This window comes from Pleurodeles waltl, chromosome 3_1 (assembly GCF_031143425.1).
Source record: "Pleurodeles waltl isolate 20211129_DDA chromosome 3_1, aPleWal1.hap1.20221129, whole genome shotgun sequence".
Classification (NCBI taxonomy): Eukaryota; Metazoa; Chordata; class Amphibia; order Caudata; family Salamandridae; genus Pleurodeles; species Pleurodeles waltl.
Window position 1 is genome coordinate 361,705,989 of NC_090440.1, and position 18,158 is coordinate 361,724,146.

The 18,158-nt window shown below is 44.0% G+C and overlaps 1 protein-coding gene across 2 annotated transcripts in view; it reads right to left on the reverse strand.

Annotated features, from left to right (window-relative positions):
* Positions 1-18,158, reverse strand: part of SLC30A4 (solute carrier family 30 member 4) — a 232,796-nt gene that overhangs the window by 135,042 nt on the left and 79,596 nt on the right. For both annotated transcript variants that reach the window (XM_069222525.1, XM_069222526.1), the window contains exon 5: positions 1,193-1,298. In XM_069222525.1, coding sequence (XP_069078626.1) covers positions 1,193-1,298 — 106 coding nt within the window. The remainder of the gene's footprint in view (positions 1-1,192; positions 1,299-18,158) is intronic.

Here is an 18,158-nt window from a genome sequence, read left to right on the forward strand (position 1 = left end):
AGAGGAACCTGTGATCAGAAGTATCCATCAGAAGAATGTACCGAAAGCATTGATCTCCAATGGCAAATCAAATATAGTGCTGCTGCTTTCTTGATGGCAAATCGAAAGTAAGCATTTTGGAGGTCTACATATTAAAACCAACCCTTTTGGCCCACGACTTCTGAAAAGGAAGCCAGAATTACTGCACAGAATGTGTCCATCAAAATAAACTGAATTAGATTGTTCATATTCAGGATAGGTCTGATGTTTTTCTGGGGCACATTGAATTGCTTTGAGTAGTTTTGATAACTACTCAGTGCAGCGCAGCACACTAGCCTCCGAAAACCTTGAAGATACGCTGGAAAGGATTTCTCAAATTTCACAATGGGAAGAAGGGAGAGTAGAGATAGGTTAAGGAAGGCAATAACTTATGAGTTGTTAAAAATCCACTGGTTGTTGTGATGAAACAATAGTTCTTTTGAATAAAGAAAACATTTCTTTGTTCCCTGACTGAGCAAAAGACCGAAAGAAAGTTCTTTGACAGGAAATATATATATGTTTTCCCCACCTGGGCCAGGGCAGCAGACCAAGAATGGACAGTTACTTTGATTCTGGCTATGTCGGTGTTTAATTTAAAGCAGAAGCCCGCTCCTCTTTCAGCATCTATTTTGCCTTGAAAACATTTACAGAACCTGTATTTTCACCGCTGCTCGTAAGGCTCACACATACAGGACATTGGTAGGAAGATCAATATGGAACTAAACATGCTTACTCAAATAGCAGAAGCCAAAAATATATGTAAACAGTTTTCACAGCAGGTAATAACCCTAACCCAGCACCACCACCCCCCCTTCAACCACCGCAAGAGACATAAGGATTAAAGCATGACCATAGCCTTAATTAACAACTTGTACAAACTACATGCAAAAAGAGATAGGGTGATAAACTATTCTGTAGTTAGAAACAATAAGCGGTAAAGATTGGGGCAAGACTGACAAAAAAGCTGCTTTCATCACAAAATAATGTATAAAAACCTACAAAATTATATATGAATGTCAGACTCCTAGCGAATTCCTCAAGACATCTGATATACAGAGTCTGACAATTTGCAAATAATTTCTCTACATACAAAGGATAACTATCAAAATAAATTCCTGTCTAGCAGTAAATAAAACAAAGCAAAAAATAACACCATATATGTCCTAGAGCTTACCTTCAAGAATTATAAGTACTGTGTCCCATATAATTCGAACAGTGGTAAACACCACAAGTAGTGAGAATATATATGTACAAACTGGATCAGCAATTTTATATTCCGGCTGCAAAGAAAATATAAGGATTATGCTCTATTTGTTCTAATAAAAATAATTTACATTTGATTTAACATGGAATGCAACGTTGCAGTGCTTTTCTGCGGCATCACATAGAGCTTACTTCATTGATGGACATGAAGCATCCACATTGCTCACAATACTGACCTGTGTATATTTGGTCTTTAGCTCCCCTGCTCTCTGGGCTCATTGAATACCCAGAGCTATAGGTATACCACTAATAATTATCTTATGCAGCAAAAGTTAAACATTTTGAAAGTCGGGCATAAATGCACCACAAACTTCATCTGTCTATTCTTCCACCAACTCAAACACCCTATTTGCTGTCCATCTGGAGAGAAGTATGGAGAGAGAGAGAGGAGAGTGAATGAAGGGCTCATCTTTAACTACTAAAGGGTATGCAGACATCAAAAACCTTGTTGTCAATGGTACATGCGACTTTGGGGTGCCACCCAGCAGATGCTTTGCAGAAGTAGAAACTACTCTCTCTAACACCGGAAGCACTGAGCAAGTCAATGAACCTGCCACATCGTAGGACGCCTACCATGGGGGTAAAACTGATGAATTTTCTGCAGAAGCACCACCATATGTGAGTGACTGAGTGATTCCCTCACTGGTTGGAGGCTGTCAGCCTAACCATTTGGCTAGTAATCAGCACCTCACCAAAATCCAGGAAGTAAATGTGATTCGTGGCAGCTTAGAAAACATAACACCCTGACTCCTCAGGGAAGTTGCAGTTGGCAGATCCTGCCCCTTTGTCTCATTTGCAAGTCTCACACACGCAAAAGCAAAGCAATGCAGGACAGTTTTCAATGTATTTATTGAAAAGACTCCATTCTATGATAAAAGACATGAGCTGCAATTATTAGGAGGATGAAACAGATTGCAGTTATAAGCGTGACCATTAGTAAAAAAACAACAGTCCCAACATCCTAGAATAAACATTTCTCTAGGAATTCCTACCTACACTCCTAGAACCTGCATGAGACTGTAGCAGGGATAGCCCTTTCTACCATACTAGTCCATGTAAGGAGCCCCCACCCTAGAACAGGTGTCTGCGGGCCATCTTCTCGGTTAGCTGTAGAAACAGGGACGGGATCAGCAAAGCTGTGATGAAGTGGCACACAGAATAGGATCGCTCTTCTGGCTGGAATGACCTCTCTAACCTCCTTTTGCCAGTGTGATTATTTTTTACAACACAACATGTTGTGTTCGGAGAACAGGTCTAAAGTGATAATGTGTCTAGGGGTCGAAGGCTAGCTCCACACTTGTGGCGGCAATACTAAATAAACTATCATATACATACAGCCTTGAGCAGAGGCACTGGGTGAAATGTCATGCAAAGGAATTAACAACAATACTTTCTCAGAAAAGCAGTTTACTAAAAAAATAAAACATCCCCGCTAAAAGCAAATCATGCTAAAATTAAATAAAAAGACTAAATAAAATAACTGGGTAAAATGGCATAGGCAGCAGGCCTAAGCTAAAAGTAATGTGCCCAAGCAAGGCACTAACATGAACCCACAACACCACAAAATCCATATATATGGGGGAAGAATTCAGAAGGACGGCTAAAAATCTAACCTCTGAACTCTGGACACATAAAAGCAAACATGAATCTGCGTTACTGGAGAGCAAGCTCAATATTGGCACCATAAGGACAAAGGAGAGTGGCAATATCTGAAACAAAATTACACAAAAATCTCTTCAGGCCTGGGCATGGGATTATCTTGGTTTTCCTGCAGATTCAGTTTTTAAACCTTACATTCTGTGGGTTTCGTATTCGGTCTATAACAGTTTATGCTCAGACTACAGATACCAGACTGGAGGCTTTTTGTTCTTTTCTTGCTGTTCGTGATAGTATGTTTATTTATTTAGAAAAAAACTACTACTGCTGTACAATTTAAATGGGAAATTAACTAGGCTCTTATTACTAACTCTAATTAGTGCCATGCTGAATTATTCAGATTTCTTTCCCTAATGTCACAAAAACATATCAGAATGAGCAGGGAGTGAATAGTAATGATTCAACTAAATTAATATATCAGTTATGAACAGCGAGTGAACAGTAATGATTCAAGTAAATTAATATACGAGTTAACATGCTGTATTTCTGGGCACAATTCGAGGAACAATTCGACAAGGGTGGGGAGGTCTTTTTTTAAGATAACCTAAATTACCATTCTCATTATTGATATGGGCATCACAAAAGTACAAATTTCAATGTCTTTCTTCTCTTAAAAATTGTATTTTGCCTAACTTCCCACTATTCGTAAGTGTTGAGTATTAATCACTTGCAACACCAGGTGCTAATGCCTATCTACCAATCAGCCAAGAATGGGGTTTGTTAGCAATAAACACAAAATGTAGTTCAAGGTGGCCATCTTTGTATGCGCTTTGTGATTAACACCACCCATTCCCAAATGGTCAACATGCGTGCACACAACAATCAGCCAAGAAAATCAATTTTATCTACTGTGTGAACTGGTTAAATGGAGATGTGGTTTGGAGCGTGAGAGGGAAAATGTTAAGAAGAAGCAAGTCAATATGTGAAAGATAGATACAAGCATTACTTCAAATGTGATTGTGCGTTTACAGTAAACCATTTCAAGTATGTGACCATCTTTCTGAAACTCAAAACTACCCAAATTACCGGTATTCATCGGATGGCTTCTTGTTAATTAGATTTACTTTATCAATTGGTGTAGCCCCAGTGGCAGCTTGCATGTCTTAAATATGGTGAGGCAACATGGTGCCAAACTCACCTTATCTGTGCCTCCCCCTGCGTCCACTGAGCAGGAATGGAAGGACTTCCTTCATGCTCAGTGGAACAGGATTCCAAACAAACCTGGAGCTTCTGTCATGCTGTTTTCACCATGGGAGCAGCTCCAGGATTGGTGGAAGCAGGCTAAACCAGCTCTCACTGTGAGGTTAGGATTCAGTGCCAGCAATCCCCCTGCAGTTTGACAGCCCTGGGATTGCTAGGTCTACATTGCGCATGTCGGGCTGGCCATAGTTAGACAGCCGCCCAACCCGACATGCCCACTGTAAGGGGCAGCAGTCATGCAGCCCGACCTTCTGCCCTCACACTTGTGCTGTAAACAGTGCAAGCGCCAAATAAAATGGCATTATGTCATTTTATTTGTTTGCCTGCTGCGCTTGCAGCAGGCGGGACGATCCTCCTCTACTTCTTAGGAGGAACTGTCCCTGTGTAGCCCTTCTCACTGGTGCAGATGTGTAAGAGTACCATGTTATATCTAAACTGGACATGTGACCAAGCAGTTATTATAGAATTATAACTATACACTCATTCAATACACCTCTGTTGTACTTCCTGTGCTGGCAGATTAAAAGCACAGGGTCTTTCTTTCTATCATGCTTGCAAGTGCTGCACAGTGAATTAACTCTATACGTAAATTGGAAAAACTTGCAGTCCAAATGCTAAAAACACTCTGGCACTTGAGAATGCATGGAAATTTGTCCACTTACTCATTTCCTTTGTTGTTTATAACATCATTTTTATACTTGCTCTTAAGAGATAACTTTAGATAAGTAGGACATAATGCAAAGGAGTGTCTTGTGGTATCTCTGAGTGAATTCTGTCCCCCACTAACTCTTTTTTTGTGGCAGCTTCAGCTGTCAGTCAGAAATAACCTGTCACCAATACTTAACATGTACTTAGTGTGGGAATTATAGACCCAGCACGTTGCTCCTGAATTGGTGTCTTGCTCATGACTGGAAGGCTTTGCTGTCTTTCTCAGGTCTCTGCTCTTGACTGAATGGCATTCCTCCACATTACTGAATATGTCTCACCCAGGAGCATTTTGGCTTCAGGGTTTTGACATGAAGATTTGTGTCCTTTCGTTGCTTACATTGTGCATTAACACGTGCAAGGAAGTATTTTTTTCCACTTCAGTCACCTGCTCCACCATTTTTTTCACCCCTCTCGTTTAACACCCACCACCTGACCCAACACCCACTTGCCTACCGCCCCCCTTGCAATGGTCATCCAGCCACAAGTATTGGTTGGCAACCATTTCAGAATGTTTTTTAAACCTTTCTAATGTGCCTTTGTTTGTGCACATAGGTTTTAAGTGTTAACAAATCCCATTCTAAGATGGCTGTTATAGTTGCATGTGCATGCAAGCAGCCATCTTGGAATTCGTTTTATTAGCATTAAACCCAAAACGCATTTCAAGATGGCCATCTTGGAATGCATTTTGTTAACACCCAAGTCAAATGGCATGCACACACATTAGTAATTTTGTAATATGCTTTCTTAAAACCAAACTTTACAAATAGGCTGTTTGTTTTTAAGATTGCTCCCTTTGTTGTGTTATCCTCACAAGTGTGGGCATCAGCTAATGGCCTACATCTTCACTGCTTCCCAACTGCATTTGTCAGCAACTGGCCAACACTGGGAGGGCTACAAAGGCAGACCGAAGGATTCCTTTTTTTTTTTTTTAACTAATAGGCAACACAGAATCACTTCCACGTCTCTCACCACCCCTCCCACCAATCTGTGAAGCCCCAGCATGCCACAGAGTTTCCACTGCACTGCAGCAGGAGGAAGGAGAAGGTGAGTCCTTTATCATGCTCGGATGGGGGATAAAAATGTAGAAACTGCCTCCCCAAGTTGTAGGGAGCCCTTGTTTGAATGGGGAAAAGTCTCTTTCCAAAGGCCTTCATGAAAATGTTTCCTGGTTGCGCCACGATCCACAATCAGGAAACCACGATGCCACCAGGGTTGCTTGGGAGGGACTTGACCCTTGTGTTAATGGGCCGAGCAAGCCAGGGGACAAATACAAAAATATATATAGGTGTTTTTAGCTTGGGGAGCACAATCTCATTAAACATTTTTTTTTAATTAAACTAAAACTGACCTATTGGGGGACGCCCTCATTGCATACGGCTAACCCCCTGTGGGCCCCAAAAATGTTTTGGGAAGTTTGTAGCTCCCTAGCAGAACTGCACATTAAAAAAAGAAGAAAAAAAAGAAAAAGTAGGTGTGTGGCCCTTTGGGGACCACACTTTTTCTTAAATGCCCCCCCCCCCAAGAAAAAAAACACAGTTCTAAACATATATACACACTCACTGCATATGCTACAAACGTCTACCATCTGCATATGATGCAGCAGATGGAAGATTTATGTGGAATATGCAGTACATACCTGAAAGCACAAAGGGATTAATGTAGCGATGTGTTGCCATGCAGTGGAAGGGCCTGAACGAAGGCTGTCTGGTCACCTTTCAGTTGCTCATTTCTGCATTTGATTGTTAATTCCAGTGACCCTGGTGATAGCAATGTGAGATTTCACAAGGAGCATGTCTGCCCATGAAGCTGCAGGGCCTGCTGTGTGAATGAGTGCTTTGTGAGATCAAAGGCAGATTTGTAGTTTGGGGAAATTACTTTTATACTGGCAATGGCCCGCATATCCCACAACAATAAAGATTTGCATAAGTCATGACAAATGTATGCTATGATATTGGGAATATGAAAATGTGAAGTAATGCAGTTTCTTTTTTTAGTGTCTTTGTAGAACCAGAATCACCAATAAAGAAGTATGTTTTTGTTTTACTGTTCCACACATCTCACAGATATACACCCATCAAATGATTTAGGACAATACTTCTGCCTATTACGTAGGACAGTGTTTTAGAAGTAAGGAATTTGCCAGTCAGCAGAGATGGTGTCTCAGTTGGGGACTGCTGCGCTGGCCCTAACTCTGGTTATAGAGGACAGCTCTGAGTCACGATCAGTGACAGACAGCAGATACTGATAACGCATCCAAGGGAGAGAAAAATGGAGCAGAATCTGGAAGTATTTTTTCAGCATGCGGAGCTCCATCCAACAAATCAAATTCCAGAGATCTGAAAGATGACGCTGGCGGTCGTGTTGTCCCTTCGCATGCACAATCTGTGCAGTGGAGCCACCATAGCAGGTTAAACCAACCCAGAAAGGAGGCACATGTGGCGGCAAGCACAGACTGAGTGCTCTCTTGACAGCCCCCAAATTTAGTTCGGCCCAAATTCCATCATTCATAGGCAGCGTTGGATGTAAAGTCGATATGGCAATTTTTTTGCCAACTGATTTCATCCATCTGTTTTTGGGTGTGGAACAATTTCTGAAGGAGCATGGAGGGACTCTAGGGCCTAGGGCATGCCAGTGGACTCCCACTTCACCTGAGGTGCTAAAGAGATTTTTGAGTCGTACGCTGTAATGATATGTGAGTTTTGACCACTGACTCCAGGTTGCACTTAGTCCAGCAGTACACTGTCACATTAGTGACCACCAACTTCATTTTGCCTATGAAACAAGTTACTTACCTGTAACTGTAGTTCTCCAGTATTGGAAACTTTCATAGATTCACATGCTTCAATCATTCCACATCGTCGAGATGGGAGTCCCCTGTGTAATACAAAAGCCACACTCAATTGCATATAAAGCTCAGAGGCACTAGGCCTCTGAATTTAGTAACATCTTATAGTCGTTTTATAAAATAAGGACCAAACTTAAAAGACAACCAATCAGCTCCCACCACCCTCTAGAACCCTCCTGCGAGGAGCTGATGTCCCTCAGATTTTCCAAGCACAAGTGCAATAATGGATCTAGGACTGAGGAAAAATGAAGGTGAGCTCCTCGGGGGAGGAAGGGTGGGTCACATGTGAATCTATGAAAGTTTCCAATACAGGAGAACTACAGTTACAGGTAAGTAACTTGTTTCTTACTCCAGTATTGGAACTTTCATAGATTCACATGCTTGAATCAGAATAGTAAGCAGTGGATAACACATTTTCGTCCTATAGATAACAGCATAGTACTCTGAAATGCGAACTGGCATGATAATATGTACATACACTTCTTTCTATGACCTACAGCATTATTATGAAGAAAATGTGATAACAGAAAACAGGCGGATGGAGGGAAATAATGAATTAGCTCACCTTCATTGAAACAGGTTTCGAAGGACCGCTTGACCAACGGCTGCATCCCGAAGTGACTCCGTGTCCAAGAAGTAATGCTGCGTGAAGGTGTGAGTTGTCCTCCATGTCGCAGCACGACAGATGTCTTTAATTGATACACTAGCAAACAGCGCACAGGACCAGATATAGCTCTGGTAGAATGCGCCCTTACACTTGTGTGCAATGGTCTTCCTGCTTTCTGATGGCAGAATATGATTGCGTCTTTAATCCATCGGGATATAGTCTGTTTCGTTACAGAGTGACCTTTTCTAGCGGCACAGAACGCTACAAATAACTGAGTGGACTGTATGAATGACTTTGTTCTGTTGAGATAGAATTTTATGCACCTTTTGAGGTCGAGTGAATGGAGTTCTTTCCACAGTAGTTTGCGGGTTCAGGAAAAAGTTTTGAGCACCACTGGCTCGTTGATATGGAATTCCGAAGGCACTTTAGGAATTAATTTGGGATTGGTGCGCAGGATGACTATATTGTTTGGACTGCAAAAAAGGTTCTTGTATAGCGAAAGCTTGAATTTCACTAACTCTGCGAGCCGAAGTAAGGGCAAAAAGGACAGCCAGCTTCCAAGTGAGGTACTTGATATCCGTCCTGTGGATAGGCTCAAAAGGCTCCTTCATAAGCTGGCCATGGATGACGTTAAGTTGCAATGGAGGAGGAGGAGGCTTTACTGGAGGAAAATATCTGAAGAGACCTTTCAGGAATTGCTTTACTAATCTGAGAGAACATAAGGACAGTTTGCCTGGTACTCTTCTGTATCTGGTAAATGGACTCTAATTGAGGAATGGGCCAGACCGGAACGTGCCAGCTGTAAGAAATATAGCAACAAAGCCTCCGGTGCTGAGGAAAGAGGGTGCATATTTTGGGTTTCACACCATACACAAAATAGTTTCCATTTTAGGAGGTTAGATTTGTTGGTGCTAGCTGCACGTGCGTTAGCACTTCTCTGCACTCAGTCGGTAGATCTAGGTGGCCGAATTCATTGTATTCAGGAGCCATGCGTATAAACTGAGAGACTTGGGATCCGGGTGCCTCGCTTACCCCCGGTTGATGGTAAGCAGCTCTGGAATTGGTCTGAGTCTGATAGGTGGACAGGCAGACAGGAGAAGAAACTCAGTGTACCACGGTTGACGCGGCCACACCAGAGCTATTAGGATCAGCTGACAGGGTTCCGACTTCATCTTCCTGATCACCCTTGAGAGGAGAGGAATCGGAGGAAAAGCGTACGCATAGATCCCGGACCATGCGATCGAAAATGCATCCCCCCATGATCCCTGTTGGTGATGCCAGCTTGCATGATGTCGGCATTTGGCGTTCTGGGAGGATGCAAATAGGTCCAGATTTGAATTTCCCCACTGGTCGAAGATTCAATATAGTGTTCTCTGGTCTGATTCCACTCGTGGGAGGATGTCGCCAACCTGCTCAACGAATACGTGATGATATTCAGTAGGCCTGGGACATACTCCGCAGGTATGTGGATTGAGTGGTGAATGCACCATTTCCAGATGGTTTGCTCTTTTTTGAGATTATGTGAGAACATGTTCCTCCCTGCTTGTTTAAGTACTGCATTGTGGTGGTATTGTCTGTCCTGACCAGCACTGCTGGCCCTCGTATCCTTGGAAGGAAGGTCTGAAAGGCATAATAGACCACTCTCAGCTCGAGAAGATTTATGTGGAACAGACGGGGAGAGGGTGGCCACTTGCCGCTCACCCGAAGGTCCTGCAAGCATGCGCCCCATCCTGTGAGTGATGCATCCGTAGTTACAATCATTAGAGGAACTCGTGCCAAGAAGCTGAGTCCTTTTGAAATGTTCTCAGGATTTGTCCACCAATCCAGAGAATGAACCATGCGCAGTGTTACGAGGAGGGTATCCTCAAAGGATCCTCATGCTTGCATCCATTGCCTGTCCAGCTCCTCCTGAATTGGGTGCATTTGCAGATGGCAGAATGGAATGAGGCTTATACATGACGATATCAAGCCCAGTAAGGACGTGTACCGCCGAACTGAAAGACACTTTTTTCTTTGGAAGCGCCTTGCCAGTTGTATTACCCTTGTTTGTCTGTCCAGCGCTGAATAGGCTTTGGCCCGTTGAGTGTCTAAGATAGCCCCTAGGAAGGCTAATCGAGTGGATGGCTATAGGAACGATTTTTCGTTGTTGAGCATAAGGCCTAATTCCTTTAAAAGGCGCAGTCGCCTTGACTGAGTTTTCTGCTGACTGGACATCTGGAGCTTTTACTAACCAGTCGGCGAGGTGGGGAAAAACCTGGTGTTTGTTTCTCCTTAGGTAGGCCGCCACTGGCGCTAGACATTTGGTGAAGATTCGTGGTGCTGAACATAGGCCAAAGGGAAAGACCTTGAACTGGAAGTGTTTGCTGTTGACCGCAGGTCCTCAGGTCCTTTCTGTGAAGCGGCTGAATGGAAATTTGAAAGTACGCGTCCTGAAGGTCTAGAGAGGCCATGTAATCAGCTCTGTTCAGAAGCCGGAGGACATCTTATGGGGTGACCATCTGAAATGTTTGTTTCTTGAGGTACTTGTTTAGCTCCCGTAAGTCCAGAATTGGCCTCCATAGGCTAGACTTTTTTCAGATGAGAAAGAAGCAGGAGTAGAAACTCTTTCCCCCTCTGGGAATGAGGAACAGACTCTGTAGCCCCTTTCTTCAGCATGGCTATTACCCCCAAGCGGAGTAGACAAGGGTGTTTTTGTCGAATCTGAGATGGAGGCATTGAAGGGGGAATCTGGGTGAATTCCAACAGGTGTCCGAAGCGGACGATATCCAGCACGCACTTGTCTTTGGTTATTTGTTGCCAACGTTCGATATGATGTGTTAGAATTCCGTGATAAATTGTAGGAGGAGAGTGTATTGGACGTGGCGTTAGACAGTCATTGTCTACGTGCAAATTCTTTAGGTTGTCGCCCCGACTTGCTCTTGTGGTAGGGCCTGGTATAGGCTGTGGGAAGCAGTTGCCTCGGCTGGTATTGTGTCCTAGAAGGCTGGAACGTGTAGGAATAGGATGGGTACCTATATTGCTGGTATCCCCCACGAAAGGAAGGTTGATCTCTGACCCTAGCACCTCAAAAGGGCACTTTCCTGTATTGAAGAGTGCCTAAGGATTTCGCCGTCTCCGTATCAGACTTGATGGCTTGAAGGGCGTCGTCGACGTGCTTGCCAAATAGTGCTTCAACGTCATATGGAAGATCCAGAATTTTGTCTGTACTTCGGGACGAAAGCTGGTGGCTTTGAGCCAACCCTGACACCTCAACAAAGCTGAACCCGAGAGTAATATGAAGCCCATTGCTGCTATTTCCAGTGCACAAAGGATGATCTCTGCTGAAGATCACTGGTCGTCTACAAGTACTTTCCTAGCTTTTGTTTTGGAAGCGTCTGAAAGCTCCTCCAATGATTGGGATATGCCTGACCAGAGCTGTCGATCATATCTGCCAAGTAGAGCAAAGGAATTGCCGCCCTTATTACAATACCAGACATGGAGGAGAAATGCTTGCCGATGTTATCTAAGCGTCTCCCTCTTTATCTGGCGGTGATGTCAATGGCGTAGAGGAGTTCCTGGAGCGACGTTGGGTGGTTTGCGATATCACGGAAACCGGCTTCGGGTGTCCTGAGAGGCAAGCCGAACCATCCTCCGTGGGTTTATATTTCTTATCCAGTCTCAGCAGAACTGCAGGGACCGTTGCCAGATTCTGCATAACTTTCAGGCCCTGACTCCAAACATGGTCTATTATGGGTATAGCTCTGACTATCATCCTGTGGGGCTCTTTAAAATCATAGAGGAAGCAATCCTGCTGAGTTGCTGGCATTGGAAGATCGAACCGCGTGGCGGCATGCTCAAGCAGGTATTGAAGCCACCTATATATCTTCAGGTGGGGACTCTACCATGGGTGCTGTAGGAGAAGCAGGTGCCGGTGTGATGTAATCATACCACTCATCATTGTCAGGCTGTATGTCACCTTCCTCTGCATCCTCATCAGAGGATACCTGATGCCTTGGAGTGGAAAGAACAGAATACTGTGATCTTCCCTGAGGTGTATGATTCGGCTGCTGCAAGTGAGGAGTTGTTGGCTGAGGCGGAAGTATCGGCTGTTGTACCGATGAAGGCTTAGCTGGAAAACGTTCCTGATAGTCCGCCAACATTGCTTGAAGGTCAGAAACATACCCAGGGGGAAGACCTACTAGCCCCGGCTGCTCATAATAGCCTTGCATATAGTATGAAGCATAATCATCTGAGTATTCTTGGGACTTAACCCTGAACTGGAAAGGGCTGCTGGCTGCCCTAAAAATACCCTCTTCATCTGAATCTTTGTCATTTAAGACATGTGAGGGTAGAAGGCTGGAAATCTTGCAAGGGGACGCGACTGAGGGCGTTAGGTGAAACATCAACGGTAGAGACATCGTCGACTGTTAGAGTGTCGCCGGCGATGGTTGTTGGTCTGTCGACGAAGCAGTCATCAGTGGAAGCAGCGTCGACGAGGCAGTCGACAGTGGAAACAGCATTGACAAGGCGGGCGGCGGCAGGGTCGTCGATGAGAGCATCAATGGTATCAACGCCGACAGTGAAGATATAGGACATGCCGTCGATGAGGATGGGCATACAGTCGCTGAAGAGCCAGATTTCGCCATAGACACAGACAGTGTGGCGGCGGTGGAAGTAGTCGTCAGGACTTGAGCCATTGACAGCGCCGTCAACAACGATGATCCTGTCGACGGCGCAGAAGTTGGTTTTTTGAAGGTATGCTTTACCTTGAATGGTGGTGTCGACAGCTCAGAAACAGGCTTCTTTTTTTACTTTAAGTTTGAAGCTTTAGTCTTCATCCATGAAAGGCTACCAATTTTTGAGGATACCTCAGCAGATTTTTTAAAAGCTTTTCTAGGTCTTTCCTCTGAAGAAATTTCAGATTGTCATTTGACAGGTGTTTTCTTCACAGAAATAGAAGAAGAGGCACTGTCTTCATCAGAAACAGGATTGTCTCTGGATTACAATTTTTGCAGCCAGATGAGAAGACAACCCTCTCTGTCCTTAAGAGTCTTAGTAGAAAAGGTTCTACATACCTTACAGTCTCTAGGTTTATGGTTAGGATAGAGACAATATATACAGTCCTAATGCTGATCATCAACATGCAGCCTTTTCTTCATGCAGGTAGCACAGGCTCTAAAAAGCCCTTTTTTAGGTGTGACATGGTAGCCAGGTTGAACCACCTTGAATGATTTCTGAAGAGAAAAATATCCAAATCTACTCAAAGGATTTCTGAGAGAAAAAAGAGACTCCTTAGCCCAACGAACGGTGGAAAATCTGAGGGAAATCAGGTCCTGACAGGAGGATTCTAGAGGGTGGTGAGAGCTGATTGGTTGTCTCTTAAGTTTGGTCCTTTTTTTTTATAAAATGACTAAGATGTTACTAAATTAAGAGGCCTAGTGCCTCTGAGCTTTATATGCATTTGAGCATGGCTTCTGTATTACACGGGGACTCCTATCTCGAAGACGGGGAATGATTCAAGCATGTGAATGTATGAAAGTTCCAATACTGGAGTAATGACTTTACTTGAGCATTAGCCACTGCCATGTTAAAAGCTGCAAGTAGTTTTCCACATTGTACAATGTGCATGTTTTATTTTTTGTGTTCTTTTTTGTCAAGGGCTTAGGCTGATAAAAATGTGCTAAGACGGCAGGGAACGGTCTTGTTTTGAATTGGCACCTTGGGATTGTGGCCTAGTCCTGACATGTTATTCTCAAAGCTGGCCTAAAGCAATCAGCATTTTTTGAATAAATAAGCTTCTGCAGTGAGAGGGAGGTTCTAAAATTTTCCTCTGTTTGTTCAAAGTATATGAGGCAGAGACCAGATGGACGGGGGACAACCAGTGTTTGCAGAACTCCGGCATTTCCAAGACGCTGAAGTGTGTCATCCTTCCCGTGAGGATAATTGATCTCTCTCTCTCTCCCCTCGATCGATTTTGTGGTCTGGCAATCTGATGCTGAATAGGAGGGAGATTAAGCAGTTTTGCCCTTGCCTCATAGTGATGCATATTTTTTAATTCATTATTTGCTTTGCATTATAAACTAGATACATACATTTGCTGTGTATATTGCAGTGGAGAATCATTTGTACATGTTTTCATTTCATTGCTGTGACCATTTTTAAACGTGTGCTTTCAGCATGCTAATCTCCTTTTAGGAACCTTGCATAGTAAAATAATAAATGTCTTCTTTGGACTAAGAAGTGCATTCCAGAGATTTTTGTCAGTGCATGAGTGTTTCAGCTTGGTCATTAGTGAAGCAAAACATAAGCTCAAAATGGGGTAGTGCACAAACAAAGCTGCACAGTCCTACTGGTCTACCCGCACAGTTTCAGTAACTCATCTTTGCACTGCACAGGAGCAGAGACTGGTTTCTGCTGTTGCAGCATAAGCTTCATTTCAATGACAATTTTGCTGCATTACAACAGTACCATCCATGCCGTGACAGGGTGTTCAAAGTTTGGCCTATTGTGGAAATTTTGTCTGGAAAGAATAAAGCGATTAATGAGTACTTGATGCTGAACAGAGGGCGGGCATTGCGAGCAAAGGAGCAAGCTATGGCATCAAGTTGTACTTGCCGTGTGAGCTCTACTGGCTATGTATATAGTTTGGGAGTGTATACAGGAAAGGACTTCACTCTAAACTATGTAGGTTGCCCTCCCATGTTAGGAGCCACAAGAAAGACTGTATGGCTTGTCCAGCCACTCCTTCAGAAAGGTTATATATGTATGTGGACAACTTCTATACAGAAGTAGAACTGTTCAGTGAGCTGAATAAAGCTGACACTGTGGTATACAGTACAGTTTGTTGTTGCCACAGGAGCTTGTTTGTAAGAAACTCTAAAAAAAGCACCAAAGTATTGTGTTGTGTTCCAATGAACTGCTTGCAATCAAGTTCTGATAGTCATGATGTGTATGTGCCTACTTCAATTCATGTTAAGAGCACTTCCCCGGCCACAGTTTGGGGTCAGATGGCCGATGTTCGCAAGCCAACCTCTATACCCGATTACAAAAAGTACATTGGCTCAGTGGATAGGAATGACCAGGATCATCAGACATACAATGAGTAGTAAAACTCGCACTTGATTTAAGAAGCCATTTACCCACCTGATCCAGATGGCAACATACAATGCGTGTGTTGTTCATCGTCAGACCAACATAGGAAGACTCACATCTTTCCTTGACTTCCAGCTGAGCGTCACTGAAAGTCTTACAGCTACTGAAGCAGCAGCCTTCACTGGTGGTGGCATGACACAATGCAAAGGTGTGCTTTTTCTAAGTAATCTATTTACTTCTACGGGACCCTGTAAGGAACAGAGCAGCCTGTTTTGCATTCTTGACTTGTATAGGTGTACTCTTGTATGTGTAGGTGCGACTACTTCGTACACACAGTACAAAGGTGTACTTCTCCAGAATAATTTGATTACCCCACTGGAACTGCCAGGCTAACCGAGTTGCCGGATATACATTGTAGACTCGGTCTTCAAGTATTCTTGCACATATTACTTACAGGATGCCTTATTAGAGATCCCAACGTTCCACAGTTTCTAGGAAACTCTGGTCAGACGACTTTTGTTCTGATGAGACCAGAACACTAATTACAGGTCAAAACTGTGACATCTCCACCCTAAGTTGCTTTCAAAACACATTATGATTCGTCAAGAAATACCATTTGTGAACAGACAGGATCTCCACTTATGTTTGTTTGATTTGATATAAAACCCTAAGCAACTTTGGGATCTGCTAAATGCCTTGTTCTCTATTTATATTACCTAGTGTTGGTCGCCATTTTTTTTTTACTTGCCTATATCTTTGACGCTGGTTGATGAATCTTCAGGAAATTTGCTTAAAAAATTCAACACTCACTTCAGCTGTGGTCTGGAAACTTTTGGGGTGATCCGTCAAGCAGGGGCAGAGAAAATGGGGGTTGGTCCCAAAACATATTTTTACCCATATTAAATACCATTGGGGTTTTTAAACAGGAATACAGCCAAAACTGCTGCAAAGAATTACACCAAAGTTGGCAGAAAGGTGGCTCTTGGTAGAGATAGCGGCCTTTTTGTTATTTGGTGTAAATCTGTTCAGTAGTTTTTGAGATTTCACAGAAAATTCAAATATATATATATATTGGGACGCAAAGGTTTAGTGAATGCTCTCAATCTCGTGCTGAGATTCTATTGGCTGCGGACACTTCAATAAGTGTTGGCAGCCATCTTGGGATTCTGCTTCAGCCAAGTCCCGGAAAAAGATTTAAAAAAATAAGAAAAGGGTCCAGGGTAGGGACCCCCACCAGGGCAAAAAAGCAGTTTTAAAATAAAATAAAATAAAATTAAAATAAAAAACACATTTGCAGAGAGTTGCGACAGATCCACACTTGTTTTGGAAAAAGCCTCTAGAGGGCCAGGTCCCAGGGGCATTATTTAAAAGAAAGGAGCGTGTGCATGCCCCCCCCCCAGGTTCTTTGAGCCCCAGGGACCACCACCTCCTTGGGGCAAAATAATTAATTTTCAACAGGGGTTGCCCGTACAGACTCCCCCGCAGCCCAGGGGACCACCAGCTCCCAAATATGAAATGTATGCTGGGGGGCTGCACATCTCCTCCATCCCCTGCAGCCCCAGTAACCACCACATCCCCCAGGGCTGCAACAATGTGATGAAGGCGGTCCATTGTGGACCCCCAGCCCCGGGGACCACCATCTCCCCGGGCAATTGATTGCAATTAAGGGGGCTGCAAGGGCCCTCTGCAGGGCCGGGAACCACCAACTCACCGGAGTTAAATTGAAGATTGTAGTGGGGCCTCGCGCCACTCCTCCTAGATCACCACCCCCCAGGTTCGGCTCTTGCTATGTCCCAGGGTGCCCATCCCCAGGACATAGTTTGTTGCTCCAACTTTGCTGGAGCTTTCATAGATCCCGTCAAGTCAGAGCAAACACACTGCTTCCAGTGGGCGAGAGTTGTCAAAGTGCTCACACCTGCTGGAAGCAGAGGTTTAATTTATTTCCCTGTCCGCAGAGATGGAGGCAGGGAAAGAGATGAAATGAATGCTTTTGCAGATAGGGAACTGCATGTTAAGCAGCTGTGTGCAAAAGCAATGCTGGCTGCTGCAGGAGGCGAGGAGCCAGCTGCGACCCCAGGGACATTCAGGCTCCCCCGCGGTCCCCAATAGTGGTGACTGGGTGCCCTGGGGGAGCACTCAGGTAACGTGGCCGGAGCCCAGGGGATGGGGTCACTGGGGCAGAGATCGGTCCCACAAAAATCTGAAATCCTTGGTGGAGGTGAATGCATCGCCGATCTACTGGGGCGCAATCTACATTCTTGTGTAAGGTCTAAATGACCAAACTCTAAGACTTCAGGAGCCAGATTGCTAGATTGAGCGATGCTGGATTCGGGTGTCTGATCTGCTGTTTGTGTTGAGTTAACATATCTGGTGTGTTTGGTAGTTTGATATGAGGTACTACTGACAGGACTAGTAATGTTGTATACCATGGTTGGCGAGCCCTGGTTGGTGCTATTAGTATTAGTCTGAGTTTGTTTTGACTCAATTTGTTTACTAGATAAGGAAGGAGTGCGAGAGGGGGAAAAGCGTAGGCAAATATCCCTGACCAACTCATCCATTGCGCATTGCCCTTGGACTGAGGGTGTGGATACCTGGACGCAAAGTTTTGGCATTTTGCGTTTTCCTTTGTTGCGAATAGGTCTATTTCTGGTGTTCCACAGCGTAGAAAGTAAGTTTGTAGTATCTGGGGATGAATTTCCCATTTGTGTGTCTGTTGGTGAGCTGGACTGAGATTGTCGGCCAACTGGTTCTGAATCCCTGGGATGTATTGTGCTACTAGGCGAATGTGAT